The sequence below is a fragment of the Eptesicus fuscus genome, chromosome 12 (assembly GCF_027574615.1).
Source record: "Eptesicus fuscus isolate TK198812 chromosome 12, DD_ASM_mEF_20220401, whole genome shotgun sequence".
NCBI lineage: Eukaryota > Metazoa > Chordata > Mammalia > Chiroptera > Vespertilionidae > Eptesicus > Eptesicus fuscus.
Window position 1 is genome coordinate 83,266,546 of NC_072484.1, and position 25,347 is coordinate 83,291,892.

A 25,347-nucleotide genomic window follows, 5' to 3' on the forward strand; every position below is an offset into this window, starting at 1 on the left:
TTCAGAAGTAAACACTCACTGATACAGAAGAGTAAAGCTCCTATAACAGGCACTTCTATATTCTTTTCTAAATTCTTCTTCCTTGCCAGCCCACTGATGTTTTTCAGTTACACCTGTGATTTTCCTATTCCCCTTCAGTGGTCGGCAAACTCATTAGTCAACAGAGCCAAATATCAACAGTACAACGATTGAAATTTCTTTTGAGAGCCAAATTTTTAAAACTTAAACTTCTTCTAACGCCACTTCTTCAAAATAGACTCGCCCAGGCCGTGGTATTTTGTCGGAAGAGCCACACTCAAGGGGCCAAAGAGCCGCAGTTTGCTGACCACGGCCCTACCTCTATCTGTTGAAATGTTATTCATCCTTTAAGATCTTGATTAAATGCCATGTACTTCATATAGGCCTCCATTTTATCCTAAGTTAGAATTACATCCCCTTCCACCTTCCTATAGTACTTTGTACAGTGTACCACTTTGTCTTATATTACAGTAGACCACATAGGAAGTCTACTGGGCTGAAGATGAATTTCTTATTCCTAAACTGCATTTTCACATTTATTTCAGTAGATAAAATATTTACATGTTGTAGGAATTAAATATCCGTATCATACAAAAACTAGTTTCTAGTTCAGATTCAATACAATATCCAAGAATACACCTTGCACAGAAAAGTTGATTTTTAAATAGTTTAATGAAATAGCTGATCTCACTCCAAATACCACATCAATAACATTTTAATTCATTCCAAAAATATTTACTAGAATCTAGCCTGTAAAAGGACTATGCCAGGTACACAAGAATAGCACAAATCAAGGCTAGAAGCTCTCTAGATACAGACACGTGTGCGCTGGTGTCCAGTTACACTGCTTATTTAAGGATTTCTCTTCAATCTGCCCCTAAGCGCCTTTAACTTGCCCGGGAAACCATTGCTGGTCCACGCCACATTACAGTAGCTGTACTACTGTAATCCACTTTGGTTTCTTGTTTTCCAATGATTAGAAAAAAAATGCACTTGGTGGGGCAGGGACCGTTGGTTGTGCCCAGTGATCTATTTCTATACTAACAGATTCTTCAGGACACATGACTGCAGTGAATAAAAACGACATTTCTCAGCTTCCAACGCTGCTAAATGTGGTCCCGGGACCAAGTTCTCACTTACTAGATTTAAGTATCCCATGGCAGCCTCTGGAAACCTTCCTTAATAGTCACTGGGTGCCTTGCCTCGCCTTGCCTTTTATTCTTATCTCCTCCTCAGTCCTGTGGCTTGAACCCAGATGCTGACTCGCCCTTAACAAGGAAGATCGTGAATGTACAGTGAAAGGGGTTTATCCAAAAATGCCCATGCCCTAATCCCTGCAACCTGTGAAAACGTTACAAGTCAAAAGGGAATCTGAAGATGTAATTAAGACAAAAGATCTTACAGTAAAATAGGGAGATTATCCTAAACTACCCAGATTTGCACAATCTAATCACATGAGCCCTTAAGAGCAGAGAACTTCCTCTGGCTAGAGTCAGAGATAAATGGCAAAAGAATAAATCAGAGACATTCCAAGCACCTGACGTGCCCCTGGCTTTGAGATGTAGGAACCCATGTGCGAGGATGAGAGAGAGGCTTCTGGGAGCTAAGAGCAGCCCCCAGCTGTGTCCCTGGCAACAGGGACCTAAATTCTACCATCACATGGTACTAGATTAAACCAACAACCAGGAACCTGGAAGCAGATTCTTCCCAAAGTGTCCTGGTAAGAGCCCAGCAGGTCAACAACTTGAGTTTTGGACTTGTGAAGCCTGGAGCAGGGAAACCACATGAACCTAGCCAGATTTCTGACCCACAAAACTGTGAGGTGATATATTTGTGTTGTTTTAGGCAGTTACATCTATGGAAACTTGTTACAGCAGCTAAAGGAAACTAATGCAGACTTCCTGGAACACAGCCTCCTTCTCAGCCCTCGAAGGCCTGCAATGGACTTTTACTTGGAGAAAAATAACAGTTCTTGCTACTTTAAACTACTAGGGTTTTCAGTGACTCACAGTTGAACCTAAATTTTGCTGATAACTTGATGAAAACCTTATTATTATCACACCTAAAGAATAACAGAGGCTAAAGTAAAATATTAAGCTATGAACACTTTTTATACATGTGTAATGATAAAAGACAGCCTTTAATAAGGTTTATTTTCCTTTCTTTCATTTATTTATTTACTTTTTTATTTTTCAATTACAGTTTATATTCAACATTATTTCTTATTAGTTTCAGGTTAATAAGGTTTATGTTCACTTTTTCAGGTGCAACAGAGAAATCAAACTTCATAACACTTATTATATAACCCAACTATATGAAAGGCTAAAAAAAAAGGGAATAAGATTATATTACTACCAGTGTCTAGACCAGTCAGGGTTAGTAATCACTTATGGAATACAATAAAGTCAATATACATGAGCAAAATAGATGCAAATGGTTTGGTAAGAAAAGCACAATTTCAAGTATGTACTATATCACTGTGAAAGAAAAATATTACTTATGGCTTGGAAAAATGCTCAAATCTTGCAATTACCACAAAATACCCCTTTTCGTATTAAAACACTAGTGGCCCGGTACACGACATTTGTGCACTGGGGGCGGGGCCTTAGCCTGGACTGTGCCCTCTCGCAGTCTAGGACCCCGTGGGGGATGTCCGTCTGCCGGCTTAGGCCCCCTCTCCACTGGCAGTTGGATATCCCCTAAAGGGTCCTGCGCTGCGGCAGAGGCGGGAGAGGCTCCTGCTACCGCCACTGTGCTCATCAGCATGAGCCCGGCTTCCAGCTGAGCAGTGCTCCCGCTGTGGGGATGCACTGACTACCAGGGGGCAGGTCCTGCGTTTAGCGTCTGCCCCCTGGTGGTCAATGTGCATCATAGCGATCAGTCATTCCACCATTTGGTCGACTTGCATATTAGGGTTTTATTATATAGGTTAATACCAGGAAGTCTTCACAGTCCTTTTTCCTTCAGAAGAAAGTGACGACTTCTGCAAACAAAATTTAAGCTAACAATCTTCATTTTAACACAAGCTATTTGATTTCTAGATATATAAGGAATACAATGTGTAAAAGACTTGGTAATTTAGTTACTCTTTTTTTCTGGAATGTTTTATTCACATTTTAGGTGTCACGTTTCGATAATCTAAAACTTAAAAGCTTCCTTTACAATCTATCAGAAAGGACTTCCAGTTCTCCCTTTACCGTACATTAGAGTGGCCTGAGAGATACCCACTAATATGTAAATGAAAAAATTATCTAAACAGCCATTCAGTTATGTCATTTGCATTTCAGAATTGCTTCAGTTTGGTCAAGTATACCCACTTTAAGGAAAACAATATGCAGAGAAAATAGCTTATTCAGAAACAGGCAGGAATGAATCCTAAGAGTTAATTGACAATGAATGAGAAATGAAAAGAAAGCCTTTTAAAAAATAATGTAAGTAAACAGGAAAATGTGAACTGACGGTCCCAAAAGGCAACTACGTAGGGGCTGGCATGAGGAACTCCCTGCCTCTGAGGTGAATGAACACGGCGCATACACCGAGTAGTCGGATCAGCCCAAGCAGGTCTTCTCTTGGTTGACATCACTTAGCCAGAAGAACCGAGCCACCATCACTCACTCTGACGCTGCTCTTCCCAGAAAGCTGAACGACTGCCCCTGCTCTGAAAGAAGCAGACACACCTGCGATCTGGAGCAGTGGAACCTGCCTGCCTCCTTGCGGAGAGGAATTCCCCTGCAGCTGTTCATTCTGCATGTCCCCATGCTAAATTTTATCAAGCCAATTACCCATAAGGGTCTCCTGACCGTGAGCCAGGGATAGAGGACAGCACCAAAAGGACAGGCTACAAACAAATGCTTGTGGAGGGTTTTGAGGCTCACAAATAATGAACAGTAACAGTCACTCAGAAGCAGGCCTGCCATTTTTTTCAATGCTACATACTTGGAAAAAGGGGGTTGGTTAACACTTAAATGTGCCAAACACCGTTCTAAATGGTTTTCATAGTTTTACTGATTTAATCCTCACAATAACCCTACAAAATAGGAACTACTGTATAAATATCCACATTTTATAGATGAGGAAAGTTTAGGTAACTTGTCCAAGATGACACAGCTAGCAAGAGGCTGAATTCGGTTTCACTCAGTATGCACTACTGACCATACACTGTGTCTCATGCATGCACAGAATTTTCTTTCCAGAGCTCTGTGTATATGTATATACGCATATGTGCAAACAACTTATATGTCTAAATACATGGCTTTATCAATTTTATTAAGTAAGTTCAATGACTTTCTGAAACCACCGTTATAGAAATAGCTCTCAATATAGGTCGGACACACACACACACACACACACACACACACACAGGCTTAAAAAACTCTATACATGCTATAGACTATTCTTACTGAAACATATGCACATCTATCTGAATAGCAAACCACTGGAAGTATATATAGCAAGGTATTACTCAAAGGATTACTTCAAGTGGACACTATGGTTGTCTTCAAGCTTGTATATATTTTCTGTAATGAATCTGTGTTGCTTAGGTTTTTAACAAAATCATTTCTGCATAATCATTTATTCTACAAATTTTTTAAATGTTTTTATTGATTTCAGAGAAGAAGGGAGAGGGAGATAGAAACATCAACGATGAGAGAGAATCCTTGATTGGCTACCTCCTGCACATCCCCGACTGCGATCGAGGCCGCAACCCAGGCATATGCCCTTGACTGGAATCGAATCTGTGACCTTTCAGTCCGTAGGCAGACGCTCTATCCACTGAGCCAAATCGGCTCGGGCTACAGATATTTTTTGTACCAGAATTGCTCTAGGTACTTGGGATACATTTGTGAATGATACAAAGATCCCTGACCCTTTGGTGCGCACTGATCGTCGAAGAGAAGCATATGCAGCACAGTGGAAATGCTTGCTTTCCTCTCACCCCTTAACCACTTGTATCACTTTTGGGTGTGTTTCTTTCCATCGTTTTATATGTAAATAAGGACAAATGCAAACATATATTTATCCCCTTACCTACACTACTCAGATATTCCATATACTATTCTGTGCCTTGCTTTCTTCATATAAGTATCTTGAAGAGCCTTCTATACCCTTACTCTTTTTTACAGTTGCACTCTGTCCATTGTACGTATATCATGTTTATTTAAATAAGTCTACTGATAGATACTCGAGTTGTTTCTAATAACTATTTACTATTATTAACAAACACTGCCAAAATAAATCTGCACATTGTCATTTTGCACAAATGCAGGTATGACTGTTGGGTCATGGATTTGGAATTTGGATAGATACGAGTATTGCCACATTGTTCTTTATAGGACTTGTACCAATTTACACTCCCATTGGCAGAGTTTGAGAGTCTCTATTTCCACATAACCATATGTAACCACACAGACGGAGTTTTCTAATCTGATAGGAGGGAAAATGGTATCTCAGTGTAGTTTTACATCGTATTTTTCATATTAGAGTGAAATTGAGCTTTTTAAAATATATTTAAGGTCTACTGGATACCCTCTTATGTCACTTTAGAAATTCTGAGCTTTGTGAACACATTTTTAGGCACACTGGTTACTACCTTCGGGGTGTCTGCAGGCAGCTGAGACTGGCTTGAATTCAATTAGGTATTATTGTTTCTTCTTTTGAATAAATGCCAGGCAAGTGAACAGTCAGGATTAAACTATGAGACAAAAACGGAGTCTTATCAGTTCCCCTAAGCCTAGCACAGGGCCTGGGGCACCTTAGGTGTACAATACAATGTTTGCTTAAAAAGGGGGGGGGGCACCTAAAAGATGTTTTCTTTGGAAGTTTATAGTGCAACAGCACCCCCAAGGGGAGCTTTAGCTAAAGCCCCCCCCCCCACGTCTCCCCCTCCCCTTCGCCCCATCAAATTTCCTCCAGCCAGATCTCTAAGCCGTGGCACATACAGTAATCAGGGTGGAGACGGCGTGACTGCTGTAAAAATGCCACTTCCAAGCGATCTCCAAGCTCCGCCTTCCAAATGGAATGCTGCCCCTAACCCCTCTTGTATAGAACTGGGGATGCCGTGGTAAGAGTGAACACCCGGCCAGTCACACTGCCACAGGATAACACAGCCCTACATTTCCCAGCCCAAAGACAAGACCTGGCCAGTATCAACCACTCAGTGACCAGCAAGTGCAGCAACACAGGCATGCACAGGGCAGAACTCTGTCCACTTGTTACAGGTAAAGACACCGTTACTGGAAAGTGGGCATTTCCTTCTGAACAAAAGAAACTGAATACAGGCAGAAGTCATGAAAGAGAACTTTTATGTCACATGTAAATTAAACACAAGAAAGACAGCATTTGAATAGATTCAGCTGGATTTTCTATTTTGAATACTAGTAGAAATCTAGATGTTTATCTTAAGCCTAGAATTTTAGAATGAAAGTAATTGTTCATCTTCCTGCTATAAAGGGTAATAACTTATGACACAATTCAGTAGTCTTTGACAGTCTTGTGGCAACTAGTCTGTACCCAAAGATGGCCACAAATGAACCAAGCCTCCTGGCGTATATGTCCTTTTGTGGTCCCTTTCTCTTGAATCTGGGCTGGTCCTATGACCTGATTTTGACAAATAAAATGTGGTGAAAGCAATGCTTTGGGATGGCTGAGCTAGGTCATAAGAAACAGTTTCTGTCACTGTTGGATGTCCCTTTTGGGAGCATCCCTCCTGGGAACTCAGCTGACAGCTGGTATCAACTGTCTTGAGGCTGCTCTCACAGGACATCCGACCCCGCTGCTGTCTGACTGCAAGTGTGTAAGAGACCTCCAGTGACTACCACTCAGGTAAGCAATCAATCCACAGCACCGTGAGAGATCATTATAAATCGTTGCTTTAAGCCACTAAGTTTTGGGGTGGTCTGTTACACAGCAATAGACAACCAGAACAAATTTGTTTTATAGCCACACCCAGGCAAGATGAGCAATAAACTTCTAGGACAATTTAGTAACATGCCCAGCTTATGACTTTAAAAGATAAAGACCATGTACTCTTACAGGGAGTAAAGATTATTTATATAGTCTGTATATCCCCTTTCTCTTCCAACCCCTGATAACTATGTTCTCAATAAATATTTATTAAATGGAAGCATGAATAATACAAACATACCTATTGATTATATTGATGGAAGGAAGTAAGGGTATAATTAATTCAGAAACAGTAGATATTTAAAAGTATATACAGTAAATTCTGTAACACACACACTCACATTCACTATCTCTATCCCACCACCTAACCAGGCAGTACAGCAGTGGTTCTAATCTCAGGGACCAGTTAGACTCTTAAAAAAAACCTGAGGAGCCCAAAGAACTTTTTAATATATGGATTAAAACTATAAACATTATCTATAGTAGAAATAAAACTGAGAAAATCTAAAATACTTCTTAATCCATTTAAACATACTAATGAACATCACATGTTAACATAAATAATACTTAATGAAAAATAACTCCTTTCCAAAACAAAATTAAAAATGTCAGACAAGTAGCATTATTTTCTATTTCTGCAATCTTTATACTGTCTGGCTTAACAGAAAACAGATTCTCATTCATGCTTAAGTCAATCTTGTTTTAGTTGAAGCACATGAGGAAAATGTAGCCCCAATAATATATGTACTTAAAAAAGGAAGTGTTTTAATGTCCTTTACAGAAAATTGTAGACCTTCTTTGATAGAACAAAAAAACTCAAGTGCTAGTTTCTTAGATTAGTTAAGATGTGGAATTGGAAACCCTCTTTCAGTCTGTTGCATTAAGATCCATTGGTCTATTTTGTTCTTTTTATGAGTCTTTTCATCCATGCCTAATTTTGTAACTTCATGCTTTGGTCATTTGAAAAATATTGATTTGATGAATTAAGAGTTATAAAGATCTTCCAAATGTTGACATACCTGCATTGGTCATCATACACTATCCAAAATATCCCACACTTATTAATGTCTTTATCAATCTCATTGCGAAAGTCTTCAATTATTGGGAAGACATCAAACTCATGGTGCCAATACACATTTTTTAAAATTCTAATTTTTGCTTATAAGTTCCAATTTTACCATTGGCAACCAACACTAGTTGTTTTCTTTGAAGTGATAGGTTCACGTTATTTTCAAGAAAATGTCTGCCAAGTCTAGATAACCACAGGCTGTCATGTCACTCTTTCCTTTACATAAAAATGGTATTCCAAAAAAGCCCACAACTCAACTGCACATGTGCTTTTTCTCAAGACAATCACTGTAGTTTAAGATGTAGTGGAAGTGCTTTATATGAACTTCCAGTTTCATCACACAAAATATTAAAGGTTAAGATTTATTACAACTAATCATTTTTCCTATTTCATCAAGAACATCTTTTTTTTCTTCATCAAGAACATTCCTAAATCAAAGTGGCTTTTTTCACTGCACGTGTATGGTTGCAGAAAACACAGTTTGGCGCCATTGACTTGATTTATGCTAAGGCACCAGCAGTTTTACCCCAACTTTGCTTTTACAACACTGTTCAAATGTCAGCACAGGAAAATGGCATATGTCTTGTTATAAAGATAGCTTAGACCCCATGGGACCTCTGTGGTCTGAGGAGCACACTTAGAGAACCCTGCATTGGTGTGATCTAAGAAGACTGCGAAAACCCAATTCAGTGGACACTCTACTCGCTCGTAACTGAGAATTTGAGTTTAAAGTGGCTGGCATCTGTTTCTCTTTTTCACTATTTATCAATGTCAGGTCTGCCATAAGGAGAAGATTTAAGAGGATACTCCTATTTTATAAAAGAAGAAGCTGAGGCATATTAAATGAGTAAACACATGTCACATGCTCGGAACGCTCATTGACATGTTTTATATGGAGTAGTTATTTACCTACCTTTGCAGCAGCTACCTTCCCCCACTGCCCTTTCCTCTCTCCTCAGGGAGTGTTCCCTCTTCCCCTGTTTGTCCCTGTCCCTGGTACATCTGATTCTGTGTGTATTTACATTGGACATGTGAATCATTTCACATCTCTTTCCCTTTCTGTTTACTCCCAGTTCTCCTGTGACCACACCTTTGTCTGTCTTGCGAAAGGTGCCTTGTACAGAGACATGGAACAAGCACAGTTCATCAGGAAGGCAATGCCTTTACTCAAGCCACTTCATTCTCTTCTCTGGCCTTAGCATTTTATAACGTATCAGGTATCACAATTCTGTGAAACTGGCGGGGGTGGGAGAGCCCACGCCTCTTCTCTCTTTTGTTCTAGAAAGAACTGCACACAAGGAGCTGGGAGACGGTGTGCACTCGACTGGTCCCATGACAACTCTAGGTTTCAGTATTTCCACATGTACAATGAGCACATTTGTCTCTGATGTTCTCTAAAGGTCCTTCCAAACCTATCATTTCATTATTTGTGTTTAAAACAAAAGATATTCTGGTTATATCAAAGCCACTCAGAAACAGGCCTTAACGGCTGCATCAATGACGCTGACACCTGAGCAGGAGATTCGTAATGCCATGTGGACAGAGACTAGTGAAGCCTCATAAGATACCTAAATCCAATGCATTAGCAAGTGGGACATAAGGCCGAGAGCAATATCACCTAGCTACCAAGATGACAGAGTGACAGGTTTTCTAACTGGCAATAGAAATGCACTAGGCAAAGACAGTTCCCCACGGGCCTTTCGTGTTTCTGCACGTCCTGGGAGCAGAGGCACTCACGGCGTTGTGTTCACTCTCTCTTCATGAACCCGGGTAAACAGATGTAGAAAGCAGAGACGGTGCCTCCCTCTAGAGCAGAGGACAGTTTGTTCTCAAATACAGGTAAGATGTTTCAATGCAAAACAAAGGTTGAGCCGATTTGCTTTAAGTTATGATAAGAGAGTGGGTTCCCTAAGCTCAGGGTTTCTCTCCTGTAATGCAACCCACTGCACATGCAGGTGCCAACTCGCCTTTATCACACTGCCCTGTGGGCATGAGAAACCGCAGGAGAAAATGATGACACTCTGGCTCCTACTGCTGCTGAGAGTAATAACTGTCCTTCGTCTCTGACCCAGAAATCTTGAGTCTCTACCAGGGTCCACAAAACTGTGGCAGTCTAATTTGATAGCCTGAGAGTAGGGTAAAGTCTCAGATCCTTCACAGTCGTTGGAAGGAATGGTGGCTTAATAATTTCCGTCTATCTCAATAGTTAGACATTTTCCTTTGGAAACTTCAATTTTCAACTGGGAGTCATCTAAATGATCTTAATATGATTTCTTAAGAAAAAGTTACACTAAAAAGCAAGTCATGTCAGTTTTTTTCTGAAAAAATTCAGCTACCTTCAAAGTACCACTGACTGTAGGAAGTGAGGAAGCCAGATTTTTAAGGCAAAACATCCCTCCTTCCTTTCTTGGCTCCTGCTATGCCAAGATCAAACAAGGACCAGCAATGACCAAAGGGCAGCGGGAACTTCCTGACTGCCTGTGCATCCAGGTTAATGCTATCTTGTAAAAAGTAAATCATATACATTTAATAGAAGTACCTACATTGTAAAGCCAGCTTAAAAGAAGTATTTATACTACAAAGCCATTGCTCAGTGGTTGAGCATCTACCCATGAACCAGGAGGTCACAGGTTCAATTCCCAGTCAGGGCACATGCCCGGGTTGCAGGCTCGATCCCCACTGCGGCGTGCAGGAGGCAGTTGATCAATGATTCTCTCTCATCACTGAGGTTTCTCTCTCTCTCTCCCATCCTCTTTGAAATCAATAAAAAATATATTTAAAATTAACAACACAAATTATCTTTCTTTGATTCCATAGGCCATTCTAAAAGATCGATATTTGTCCAAAACAGGAGCTAACCACCCAGAGATAAACCACCTGTGTTTTTGTAGTCCTCGGGAAAATGCTGGGTGACTAACGTGTCATTTCCCGTGCAGAGCCGAACAGGGCATCTTATAGGAACTGCCGGCCTGGGGCGAGACAGGGCAGGTGCCCGGGTTAAAATCTAAGAGCATGTCTTCACCACTGGTGGGTGTTCATGCGAGAACAGGTGAAAGCATAAATCATGGATTGAATAATTTTTAAATTCTTAAATTATATAATTGGATTTTACAAAACCATACTATGCTTATGAAAAGTTTCATTAAAAATCTATGTTTTATATTATTTTATTCTTGAGGTTTGAAAAACCAGGAAGCTTTCAATAACATCTTACATTGTCACCAACTTCACTAGCTTCAAAAAGCATCAGATATCTGCAAAAGGTGGCCAGCTTATATGAAGTCTCAGAACTAAGCTTAAAATCCCAGATGCCAGCCCGTCTTCTAAGAATAAGTCACTACGTATTTATTAGAAGCCTATTGTGACCCTAACCCATTTTTCTCAGTGGTTAGTGCATCAGCCCTCAGACTGAAGGGTCTTGGGTTCGATTCCAGTCAAGGGCACCTATCTTGGTTGCAGGCTCCATCTCGGGAGGCAACCAATCGATGTCTCTCTCTCTCACATCCGGTGTTTCTCTCTGTGTGTCTCTCCTTCTCCCTTCCACTCTCTAAAATTCAATGGAAAAAATATCCTAGGGTGAGGATTAACAAAATAAAAAGTCTATTGGGTGTCTGAGAGCTACTCTCTCTGTAAGTAATGCAAAGGATTATATAAGACAAGTCTTTTACCTCCAATAATTACTATATTGCTTAAACAACAAGACTTAAACCTTCAGGCCAGGCCAGTATGCCACAAAGTCAAGATTCTGAAGTTCTCTCTCTCCCACACCCGCCTCTGAGAGAAGCCAGGTCGCATTCTCTACCATGTGACTTTCTCCTTTCCTGGCCTGCTCCCCTGCTCTGGTCCCAGGAACTAGCCCTGGGCCGGAATGAGAGACCCAGGGGCTGCTTGCTACAAAGAGATGAATAGGGCCGCTGATTCTTTCTCTTTCTAATATGAAGAGGAAAGTATGAAGTGACTGTGCTGGCAGCAGCTGGGTCTAAAGTGAGCAGGTCCAGGAGCTGGGGGTGGGTGGGGGTGGGGCAGAGTGGGGGACTTGACCATTGCAGGTTCAAGGTAAAACAGAATAGAGAGGAGGAAACTGGTGGGGAAAACCCTACAGAAAGAAGAGGTGATACCAGGAACTGGCTCAGCGTTTTTCTAATTCCAGACCACATTTATCCAGACACAGGAGTGCAGCTGTGCAGAGCAGGCAACTGTACCCACTCAGTAAGGACAGAGCAGTAAGTAGAAGTAGTAACTGAAGATTAACAGCAAAGGGAAGGGCCCAGATCATGTCACTCTCAGGCAAGGTTCCTCAGCCTCGGCACTAGTGACATTTTGGGCTAGATAACTATTTGTTGTCCTGTGTATTATAAGATGTTTAGCAACATCCCTGGCCTCTACCCACTAGATGTCAGTAGCAACCTCCTCCCTTGTTGTAGCAATAACAACAAAAACAATACATAAAAAACTTACTCCAGACATTGCCAATGCCCCCTGGGGACAAAATCACCCACAGTGGAGAGCTTCTGCTTAAGGAGGTTAAATTTTAACCTGTCAGCAAAAGGAAGCCATTCAATGATTTTAAGCACAGGGAGCAGTAAGATCAGACATGCTTTTCAAAAGAATGCCGCGGTGTGGAGGTCGACTGTGGAGGGACAGGTAGGGAGGCAAAAGGACCAGCAGACAAATGACACTGTTTTGGTGACCATCATGAACACGTGAACCAAGACAGCAACAGTGGAGACAGAAAAGCGAGTATTAGAGCAAATTACAATGGCAGAGTTAGACAGGATTCCTGGGCACAACTGGACATAGCGTTTGAGGGGAAGGGAGAAATGGTAGGAAATTACTTGGTTTCTGGTTTGGCAATTTAGGTGGCTGCACTGAGGGTCATTTCTTAGGACAGGAAATTTAAAAGGAAGTACATGTTTAAAAAATAAGTATAGTTTTAAACAGAATAAAAGTCTGAGGTAAGTGTGGGATATCCAGGTAGTAAGGTTAGTAGAGTTAGGGTTCAGCTAGCCAAGTTACAGTACACGCTATGTGTCAGGCCCTTTAATAAGTATTAACTCACGCCGAAACCGGTTTGGCTCAATGGATAGAGCGTCGGCCTGCGGACTCAAGGGTCCCAGGTTCGATTCCGGTCAAGAGCATGTACCTTGGTTGCGGGCACATCCCCAGTAGGGGGTGTGCAAGAGGCAGCTGATCGATGTTTCTCTCTCAATGTTTCTAACTCTCTATCCCTCTCTCTTCCTCTCTGTAAAAAATCAATAAAATATATATATTTTTTAAAAAGTATTAACTCACTTAATCCTCACCATATCCACTGAGATGACAGTAACTGCTGTCACCAACCTTACAGATGGGGAAACTGCTGCCTGCAGGAGTTAAAGAACTTCTCTAAGATCCCACAGCTAGCAGGGTTTGGAGCTGGCATCCAGACTCGGTCTGTGCTCTGAGCCACTCTACTGCCTGCCTCCGGAGACAGAGAGAAAGATCAGGATTATGTTATACAAGTGCACAGAGGTGAAGCCACAGGCATAAATGTGAACTCCCAGGGAAAATGAGCAGAGAGAGAAACAATTTAGGATGAGAGATTAGAGAAAGTATCTGTTAAGCCAAGTGCGAGGGAGGAGCTCGAGGAAGGAGCCAGTGGGGCGACAACACAAGAGGAGAAGTCTTAAGGGCAGCGAGTGATGACATCCTTGTAACCCACAGCAATCCCTCACATACAGCCTTCTTTTTATAAACGTTTTTCAATGAATTAGTAAGCCTCGTCCCAAATAATGATATTAAATAGCCATGCTTATAGCATATTCTGAGTCCTCATAGATGAGCAAAACCCAAATCATGTTTGTGATTTTTCTAGAATACCAAATTTGTAGAAGACATGTTGTCATTAAATATAAAACAGTAGCTTAGACACCATATGAAATCATTCCTTACATTTATATCCAGCTAAAAGGGTTTTTAAAAGCTTTATTCATGTCCTATTTTCTCAGCAATGAAGCATGTCACTGTTTTGCATTTTGGTAAAGATCACATGAAATATTGGCTCTTCTAAGTGTTGCAACTGGCAGATACAAAACTGTACAGTCTCTTCCTGAAAGAGGATTTAGAAAATGTCTATGGAAACTGATGACTTCTCACTTGAAGGAGTCACCAGAGCATCTGGTGGACTGGATTTACTGCTATGATAAATCTGTGCATCTGAACCGTGTTTGTTATGCATCCAGTCCTTAGCAGACTTTACAATTCTGTACCCTAAACACAAACATTTAGTCCAGAATGAGTTTCCTCACGATGCAAAAACGCTGGGCCCCATTTCCAATTCGAGACAAGTGTTTTCTAAGAAATAAATCTTGATTTCCAGGCCCAAATTCCAAGTGCTTTCCAAACTTTAATACACAAATCACGCGGGGATTCTGTTAGAATGAAGATCTGATTCAGGGTGTGAAGCTGCGGGGACACTGCCTTTCCACAGGAAATCACGGGTGACGCTCTGGTCCTCTCTGCACCACTGCGCCCCTGGCAGCGCTGGCAGCACAGGGCAAATGTCCACATTCTAGTCACAGAACTGCGCGTCCCTCTGTGCCCAACAGGGCAGGCTAACACCGTCTCTGCTGCAAATGATGACTCTAAATTATTTTTTTAAATCATTTACAAATCACTCATTCACATTTTTTTATTCTGTTGTTAATAAAAATCAGATCTTCTTTCCTCTCTATTGCTTGTGATCTGACTGTGAAGGCCTCAGCTGGGTCTTTGAGGTTCCTCTCCCGTAATCCCTGTATAGCTGAATGGGATAGGTTATTTTCTAAATATAAACCATGCTGTCTCCCCGCACCCCTCTTGCTTTGGTTTGGTTTGCTGTGGTTGATGCTTTCCTCTCTCGGGCCATCTCTCTCGGTTTACCTTGCCTAATTTCTCAATGAGATGTGATCGCAGGATTCCCTGAACAACCAATCCCCACAGGAACTTTTCTTTCATTCTAATATTTACGACAGTCTGTTGTATATAATATATGTTGGTGCTTGTCATATCTCCACTACTCAAGTACTAGAATTAAACACAACTCCATTAAAATAAAGTTAAAGCGCTACTCCTTACTGATGCTAAACATGATCAAAATATTCCCAAATCACCAATCTAAATTAGGGCTTTAATTTCTCCAAAATGATGGGTTTTCCACTTTAGTCATCACACACAGAAAACTGGGCACAGTGCTTTATTTGCATTTTTTCCCAACTCTTATAGCTAGAAAATTTTTATTTAATCTTGCTTCATATATTTTATAAGAATTTAAGTTCTAAACCAGTTCGTCTGGCATTTTCATACTGAACAGGCCAAATGTCCGCATTCTAGCCCTGAACCTGTGAGTATGTTACCTTACGTGGCAAAGGGGCTTAGCAGTTATGATTCAGTTAAGACCTTGAGATGGGTAGATTATCCTGGATGATTTGGAGAGGGCCAGGCAATAACAAGAATCCTCAAAGTGGGAGAGGAGCTGTGAGGAGGACTCAACAACCTCCTGTTGGGCTTTGCAGATGGCGGAAGGGGTCATGAGCCAAGGAATGTGGGCAGCTTCTAGCTGCTGGAAAAGGCGAGGAAACATTCTCCTCTAGAGCAACCACAAAGGGTTATAGCCCTACTGACATCTTGATTTTAGCCCAGTGAACCTGTGTTGAACTTCTAAACCACAGAATGATATAACAAATTTGTGTTGTTTTAAGTCACTACTTTGTGGCAGCAATAGGAAACTAATGTGCTATAAAAAGAAACTATATGGTATACCAATATGCTATAAAAAGAATTCTGCAAGACAAACACACATAGGTAACTCCTCAGAAGGGAAGTGTGATGCTCTATAAAAAGTTCAACAAATATGTTAATTAAACTGTAGTTTGCATTACTAAGAAATATACCTGTGTCTCTTAAAAAGCTAATATATCCCTAGCTAGTTTTGCTCAGTGGATAGAGCATCGGCCTGGGGACTGAAGGGTCCCAGGTTCGATTCCGGTCAAGTGCACATGCCTGGGTTGCAGGCTCCATCCCTAGTAGGGGGTGTGAACGAGGCAGCCGATCAATGATTCTCTCTCATCATTGGTGTTTCTACATCTCTCTCCCTCTCCCTTCCTCTCTGAAATAAAAAGAAAAAAAACATATATTTTTTAAAAAGCTAATATACAAAGCTTAAAACCGGGTTTATAAAATAGTTGAAAGTAAATACAATTAATTTTGATTGAAAAGTTAGGTTAGTAACAGAGGAGAACAAGGTATTTTCAACCAAACAGGTGATAAAAATTAAGTGTGAAAATTTGGTACTCTTGCAGATAACATTTAAAAAGGGAACATCATCCTATCCTTTTCCATAGGACAGCCAGAAAACAAAAACCAGGATATTTTTTAAAACTCATATTTACCTGATGATCCTCTGGGCAGCATACTGATGGAGAGAACGGAACTGGGCTGACATATTTGCTAAAGCTGCCAAACAATTTGTGTGAAGGTACTTGTCCTGTCAGAAAACAGCAAGTTAAAAACATTCATCAAGTTTTCCCTGCGTTGTAAGCAAGGCTAATTAGAAGCAAATGTAAACTAGATTTTCAGTGATTGTTGAAAGCTCAGTCCACAATCCCTTTTTCCTAATTCCAAAAACCGACACAGCACTGGAAGTTTCAAAGTGCTTTCACCACGCATTTGGAAGGAGCATCTGGCAAAAGGAGTCTGATGCTCTTTGTGGTCCTCATTACCCTGCCCTGGTGAATGCTGAGGCACTCCGCTGCAGAAATATTAATGTTTAATTACAGTGTGCTGCTCCAGAACCTGATGGCTACAGAGAGTAAGCATCTGCTCTATAATTACCTTTCTAAAATCAAAACGTTCTCCATTCTCACACACATCTGGCTCCTAGAGTTTCAGATAGAAGATTCTGAACATGTATCTGCGTTAGCCTCACAGAGGAAATAATTGAAAACAGGTCAGTAAACTTGACCATGTCTCTGAGTTATGAATTCTGTATATGGCTTCTCTATTGACCAGAACTGAAATTTGCCCCCAGATACTGCAAATACAATCCAGTTGAAATTTTCCCTTTACTCTTTAAAAGTGTTCTTTCTTCTATTTTCCCCCAACTGAATTCATTTTTCTTCTACTCATATCTTCTTAGCTTGCTGTTGCTTTTAAAAGGCAAGTCAGTTTTATCAGTCCAGCAAAGATGTACAGCATCTTTTATTTAAATGTGCTCCACTGCTTGTTTCCGATCTCATGTAAAATGTCTCTAATCATGCAGTCTATTAAATATTAAGAAACAGATACGATCTATAGTACCTTAGGATCATGTAATACAGTGACTATATGCTGATCTGTGTTTTTCTACTGTACTTCATGGGAACATTGGCACTCTCAATATTTAGAGTGCTTTCAACTACTGTATAGTCTTAATTGCACGATATGCATATAGAGAATAAAGCAACTTTGGAATACTTACTCTTGTCCTTGTCATGTTGTACTGAATGGTTCTTATTACGACCAGTATTAGGAGACTCCCCAGGGAAATTTCTGTTAAAACCCGTTCTGAATACCAAGTAATATTTTTTAATATCTGTAATGGGGAAGAAAAGTTTAAGTTAACATGATTGACTTAGGGAAAAAGGACTGTCCATGTCTATATGCCAGGTGTACCGGTTAATAATGCGGATTTTTTTCAATAGATGGAGTTACACATATGTTGATATATATGCGATTTGATATGTATGCTATTTTGTTGTATTGACAGCAAGCTTCAAAACTTCATATGTCAATATGAATATGTTAGTAAAGTTAGGTTTCAGTTAGCCAACTTCTGCACCTTCTACTTACTCCAGACATTGCCAATGCCCCCTGGGGACAAAATCACCCACAGTGGAGTGGTTCAGCTAGCCAGTATCTGGAGTAAAGAAGGTGCTAACATCATAGATATTTTTACGCTTAAAAATGTCGAATTTCGTGCTCAAAAAAAAAAGCATTTGCGGAAAGTTTTAATTCATTACTTTATTTTGAAGAAAAGTGCTGCTGAAAGTTATCATGTACTTCGGGAAACTTATGGTGAAGATGTTCTATCTCAAGATAGTTGTAAACGCTGGTTTAAATGCTTTATAAGTGATGATTTCGATGTGAAAGACAAAGAACATCCAAGTCAACCGAAAAAGTTTGAAGACCAACAATTACAAGCATTATTGGATGATGATGCGTGTCAAACTCAAAAACAACTTTCAGAAAGATTAAATGTTGATCAGCAAACCATTTCCAATCATTTACAAGCAATGGGAAAGATTTTGAAGGAAGGAAAATGGGTGCCACATCAACTGAATCAAAGACAAATGGAAAACCAAAAAGTCATCAGTAAAATGTTGCTTCAATGGCACGAAAGGAAGTCTTTTTTGCATTGAATTGTGACTGGCGATGAAAAGTAGATTTATTTTGAGAATTCCAAATGCACAAAATCATGGGCTGATCCAGGTCAACCATCAACATCGACTGCAAGGCCAAGTCACTTTGGAAAGAAGACTATGCTCTGCGTTTGGTGGGATCAGGAAGGTGTGGTGTATTATGAGCTTCTAAAACCAGGTGAAACGGTGAATACTGATCGCTACCAACAACAAATAATCAATTTAAACCATGCTTTGATGGTAAAACGACCAGAATGTTCCAGAAGACACGGCATAGTAATTTTGCTTCATGATGACGCACCATCACACACTTCAAAACCAGTTAAAGACACGTTAAAAGATCTTGCCTGGGAAGTATTAACCCACCCGCCATATTCACCAGACCTTGCTCCTTCAGATTACCACTTGTTCCAATTGATGGCACATGCACTTTCTGAGCAGCACTTCAAAACATACGAAGTGGAAAATTGGGTCTCTGAATGGTTTGCCTCAAAACAAGAAAAGTTCTATTGGGACGGTCTCCACAAATTACCTGAAAGATGGGGGAAATGTGTAGCTAGCAATGGACATTACTTTTAATAAAGCACTTTGATGTTTCTCTTGAAATTATCGTGTTTTCTTTGATTACAAAATCCGCATTATTAACCGGTACACCTGGTAATTTTGGATAAGCTGTGGCTATGCTCTGAGTTAAACAGTATATACTAGTAAAAGTGAATTGTGAGACTTTGAGCACAAGATAGCCAAACTGTGCTGATGTGTTTACTTCTCCTTCCCCCTTGCTTCTTAAATATAAAAGAAAGAAAAAAATCAAGTCTGGAAGACAGGAGCTTGTCATTAGTAGACAAAAAGGAGGTATGGCACATAGGACAAGGCTGAGAGAAAGAGTCAGAGCTCAGCAGTCTGAAAGCAAACGTAAGAAAACCAAGGAGTCTCTTGGGAAGTAGAGCTCTCCCAGCCGCAGAAAGCTCCACACTGTGTTCAGGAGAAGGCCAGGAATGCAAACAGCCAAGATCTTCAACAACAGATGTCCCTGTGTTCTGTTCTGTCTACTCAGAGCAGGCAGCTCACCTCCAGGCCTCAGTAAGCAAGAACTGTTTTCTAATTTAAGTTGGCACAGTTTCACTGTAAATTTGTAACATGGGTATCAAAGAGAGAGAGAGAAAATGGGTAGACACGGGGTGCACTATTTTTCATGAAAACCTAGTACTTCCATACAAACTGCCAGTTACAAAAATAGTCACAAGGATGTAAAATACAGCATAGAGAATATAGTCAATAATCTATATATATAAAAGCCTAAGCGACCAGCCAACTGGCCCTATGACACACACTGACCACCAGGGGGCAGATGCTCAACCCAGGAGCTGCCAAGCGACAGCAACTTTGCAGAGTGCCCTCTCGCACTCCGGGACCCCTTTGGGGGATATCGGACTGCCGGTTTTGGCCTGATCCCCACTGGCCAGGCCAAAGGACCCCCACTGGCCACCTTCTAATTAATTACTTTCAATGTGCATGAATCCATGTACTGGGCCTCTAGTATTGTAATAACTATGTATGGTGCAGGGGGTTCTAGACTTCTCATGGACATCACTTCATAAGGTATTTAAGTGTCTAATCACTGTTATACATCTGAAACTAACATAATATTGTGTCAACTATAATTGAAAAATAAAATTAAAAAAAAAAAACTACTACTTCTATATGTTTTAACACTGTCTATATATTACATGGACACAAACATTTTCAATGTTATAAAGAAAATACCAAAAAGGAAGATAAAATCAGTTTGGGAATGTAATTCACCAGCAGGACTAAAATTTAAAGATTAAAATTATATTACACTGTCTTTTTCTGTTTATCATGAATTTTATATACATAATTGATTTCAGAGAAGAAGGAGAGGGACAGAGAGACAGAAACATCAATGATGAGAGAGAATTATTGATCGGCTGCCTCCTGCACTCCCCCAACTGGGGATTGAGCCCCAAATCCGTGCATATGCCCTGACAGAGAATCGAACTGTGAGCTCCTGGTTCATAGGTCCACGCTCAAGCACTAAGCCATGCCTGCTGGGCATATTACACTGTCTTTTAAAAAATAACTGATTTCTCAGTCTTCTTCCCTTTATTCCATATTCTTTCACTCATTCTGTATACAGGGAGCAAACCTGTTGGACAATTTCTGTCTCAATTGAAAAATGGACATAAAATGAAGAAGAAAAATGAAAACAGTGGCAACAAAAACATTTGCTTCAATTACTAAAGAAATCATTTTGAGAGCATTTTTAATAGTGGCTAATAGTCATTCAGAAAAAACACACAAAACATCGTTTGATAAATGGTTCACAAATGATTTCTAAGTCAGGTTTTCTCAGAAACAGCTACCAGAAGGAAAAGAAAGAAATGCTAAGCCTCTTAAAGGTATGGAGGGACATATCGATTCTATAACTCTAATTCTAATCAAAGTAATGGGGCTTACCACTTCGTGAATGGATCTATTGAAGCCATCATCTTCTGTGAGGATCAACAATATTATAAGCGCCATATACACGTGGTGTGAGTTTCTTTCTTCAACATGATACAGAATCTCAAGAATTGGTAAAACCTAGGAATATAAATTTTACTTTATTACTTCTATTACTTTATTATGAGACCAATGTCTTAAACTTTTATACTTTTATTATCTACCCTTTGCTTAACTTCATAGTTACATTTTTCTTTAGAGAAAAAGACACACAAACCGTCTCTGACCGAAAGTACTTTCCACATGAATAGCCAAGACACCAGCAGAGGAAATCACCACCGAGTCGGGCTGCTGACACATGAAGGGTGGGTGTGCAGAGACCATGTAGGCTCAGTCAGCACAGACACTGAACAGAGGCAGGTCTGCCTCCAGCCTACGAGGAACTTACACACAATAAAGTATTCTCAGGAACACTGTGATGTGTCAAACACTACCTTCCTAACAACAAAGACTGTAAAATAAAAGAATTGCTAACTGACAAAAATCAGATCAGCACAATAAATTTTCTACCCATAACATATTTTCTAATCATAGTTTCAACAGGTACTTACTACAGAAGAAAGTCAAAAGAACAGATAGAGACATCAGATGAGACATTATCAAAGTAATCTATGCGAGAAATGTAAAAACAAAAAGCAAAACACATGAAGAAACGCTACTCCACCCTCCCAAGTAAAAACAAAACCTTTTAACTTTTCACTGGTGTACACTGAGTGGCCAGATTATTATGATCTCTGAACGCATAATAATCTGGCCACACAGTGTGTGTGTGTGTGTGTGTGTGTGTGTGTGTGTTTAGAGGCCCAGTGCATGAATTCGTGCATGGGTGGGGTCCGGCCAGCCTGGCCACGGGGAGGGGACATGGGCAGTTGGTCGGCCTGCCTGCTGGTCAAACTCCTGGTAGAGGGGACAATTTGCATATTAGTTTTTTATTATATAGGATATACACTGAGTGGCCAGATTATTATGCATTCAGAGATCATAATAATCTGGCCACTCAGTGTATATCATATACAGACAACTGCTCCTGCATCATTTTTTAAAAAATGATCTTAGAGAAAGGGAGGGAGAGAGAGACAGAGAGAGAAACAATTGGTTGCCTCCCGCACGTGCCCCAACTGGGGCTCGAACCCATAACCTGGCTATGTGCCCTGACTGGGAATCGAACCCGCCACCTTTTGGTGTACAGGATGACACTCCAACCAATGGAGCCACACCGGCCAGGTCATCCCTGCATCATCTTATAGACCAACCTCTATACCACAGAACTTTCCAGAACAGGTGATGTCACAGGCTTTCTGCTTATTGTTATCATTTCCCTTAGGATACATCTTACTCAGAATTGTCTCTGTGCTCATAACCTACCCATCAGTAAACAGGCCTTCTCGTTATAAGTTTTCACTCACATAGGTAGTATACTGTTACACCCGATTTTGCTATTTAAGCCAATGTTTTTCACACGTAGCTGGTATGGAGATAGGTTCTTTCATTATGTTTTTTGTCCTCACTGTCACTTTGACATAGGATATGCTCTTCAAATGAATTTTAATATCCCACACTACTCAGTGTTTTATCTTTAACACTAAAAAAAAAAGGCTACCAAATACCTCGTGAATCCTGCTGTCAACCTGTAAAAGCAATGCAGAGGGGACATCGCTCTGGCTGCCAGCAGTGGCGGCTGGTAAAGACCTAACGGACAGGGAAGCTGTGTGCTGCTGCCTTCGCTCTGTGGTGCCATCTCTACGAGCTCGGTCTCCGACATTGCCCAGCTCTACCTCTGCCTATCAGGTGACATCTCCCCGTTCTTTCTCAGCCATCACCTTGTAGCAACCCAGCAAATACACTTCCCCTCTGGGGAAAAGAAATTATCCTTCAAAATATATTATTCTATAAAATACAGAAAGATGAAATGTTTAGCATGATACTTACAAGATTTTCCATATCCGTGCGAGCCAACATGTACGTCCTAATATTACTATTCTGATGGAGCAATGTATACAATAGGAGAGTTGCCTGATCAGACGTCTGCTGCTCACAGAGAGTCGTGTACAAACTGTTAAAATTAATCTGGAAAGCATGTGGAATTGACGAGGGGAAAGGACTGTTATCTGGAATACAGAAAACAGAAAAAAATTTTAAATATTTCACCAGTATTTTCTAGACTGTACCCTTTATAAATAATAAAAACCTACTTATGTATACAATTCAATTCCCATTAATTTTGTATGTTGCTACCTTTCAGATTCAAAATTTTGATTTACATTTAAAATTCTACTTAAAAAATAACTAAATGTAAAACATTACAGAGGTGATAACACTGTATTGTATAACTGAAATTTACTGAGAATAGAACTAAAATAGTCTCTCTCTCTCTCTCACACACACACACACACACACACACACACAAAAAGAATAAAAAACACTGGGACAATTTATTTCTCTGTACCATCTAAGCAGCTTTCCAATGGTTATGTGCACCATCCCTTACTTAATCTATACAACAACCATGTCATTGCTCTCACCAGTTTTACAAAGGATAAAAAGGAAGCAAAGAGGGACTAAGTAAACTTTCCAAGATCAGCCCTGAGTAAAACACAGACCAATTAGCTTCTATTGTTTTCACGACATAATACTGCTTCTTTAATAATAGCAATAATTCAGGGAGTCAGTACTAAGACAGATGCTCATTTAATTCTTATAAAAAACCGTAAGCTGTAGAGATTATAACCTCTGCTTCATGAATAGAGACTAGTACTTAACAAATAAAGCCTGGGATATGAAGCCAGGTCAGTCTAACTCTGAAGCCAGTGTTCTGAATCAGCGAACCGCCACAGTCTCTGAAAGACGACCATCTCAGGAAGGTTCAAGCACAAACAGTAACATTTGGCCAGAGCAGCAGAAGTAACAATAGTAGAGAGACTACAAAGTGGACACTTGCTTTGTTGTAAAATCTGAGCTGATCATTTAAAAACCTTACCTTGCTTGGTACTTATACAAATACTATTAGTCGTATGATCTTCATGTTACAGACAAAGCCACTGAGGCTTACTGACATTAAGCAAACTGTGAAAGGCTTCGCAGATCTGAAGTGACCATAGAAAATATTATTAGATATGTGAGCTTTCACTTCTAATCTATCAAATTATTAGAGACTTCCTATTCCCCTATAAATAATAATATCAGAATTAGCAAAGCCACAATTAACTGGCACCCTCAGCCATTGTCTGTAAGAAACAAGTTAGAAAAGCTCTGAAAAGAAGCAGGGCAAAGGGCATCAGAGACCTTAAAAATTTCTATCTAACGACTGGACTTTTTAACCCGTCTTATTATGCGAATGTTGGGCTACATCTCGATAATCTAGCCTACCATACGCATCTTGCTTTTAGAGTATAACCTTTTGAAAAAAAGAGTACTGTTTCAACATATAACTTCCTACTTATGCTCTATCTATCTCACGGTTTGGCAAACTACAGCCCACAAACAGCCCATCACCTGTTTGGAAATAAAGTTTTATTGGAAGCAGCCATGCACACTCACTTATGTATTATCTAAGCCTGCTTTGTGCTGTGATGGCAGAGTTAAGAGGTGGTGACAGAGACCACATGGCCATGCAAAGCCATCTGCCCCTTTGCAGAAAAAGTTTGCTCAGTTCTGTTCTAATTTCTAGTTCTGTAAAACTCTAAATAGACTTTGAGTGAAAAATGTCAAACAACCTATCATTTAGAGTTCTGTTAGGTTTATTTTCATCCCTAACAGGTAGAATAGATGGATCCAAATTAAGCACTTGCTGGCTGGGTTATCTCTGAAAGAAATGCACATTTAAACGCATATAAGGAAGCACAGCCCTCATCTAAGATTTACCTGACTTTTCTGAGAATACAGGCAGGAAAATCTAATCTATTCTCATCAGTAATTAGTATGAAAATATACTGGACCGTCATCTCCATAACTATAAGGCAATAAACAATGTGGGGTTAACAACACCCTCTTTCCTCATTAGAAAGAATACTCAGAGAAAACCCCACAAACCTTGTGTATTCTTGAAGGACATAATGGCCTGTCTGTAGGGGTTTGGTGCATCTGCAGCATCTGTCAGGTTGGCCAGCACCAGCAGGAGCAGGAGACTCTGGTTGGCCAGCGGGGAAGCCAGTGCCGGTGTGCTGGCCGCTTTGCTGCCCACGCCGCCCAGGGTGAACACAGTCCAGAGTCCAGCTTGAGAAGAAAACATACAGGTCAGATGTGCTGAGACAGGTAAGTGACTATATTTCTGAGCAACAATCCATACTTTTTCATTTTTAAAAGGTTGAAATAACACTCTCTTTTTTCTATAATGAAAGTAAAACAAGTCCATTATTTGAAAATTCCCACATTGCCCAAGGATATAAGGTTTTTAAAGACTGTATCATTCCCTATTTC

At 40.3% G+C, this 25,347-nt stretch overlaps 1 protein-coding gene across 3 annotated transcripts in view; it reads right to left on the minus strand.

Moving 5' to 3' along the window:
• DYM (dymeclin) overlaps window positions 1-25,347 on the minus strand; it is a 241,845-nt gene that overhangs the window by 104,571 nt on the left and 111,927 nt on the right. For all 3 annotated transcript variants that reach the window (XR_008557825.1, XM_008148270.3, XM_054724507.1), the window contains 5 exons: window positions 24,961-25,143; window positions 22,861-23,039; window positions 20,887-21,012; window positions 17,466-17,579; window positions 16,399-16,493 (listed from right to left, as the gene is read on the minus strand). Coding sequence is in view for 2 of the 3 variants with exons in the window: in XM_008148270.3 (XP_008146492.1) it covers window positions 16,399-16,493; window positions 17,466-17,579; window positions 20,887-21,012; window positions 22,861-23,039; window positions 24,961-25,143 (697 nt within the window). In the remaining variant the exon portion in view is untranslated. The remainder of the gene's footprint in view (window positions 1-16,398; window positions 16,494-17,465; window positions 17,580-20,886; window positions 21,013-22,860; window positions 23,040-24,960; window positions 25,144-25,347) is intronic.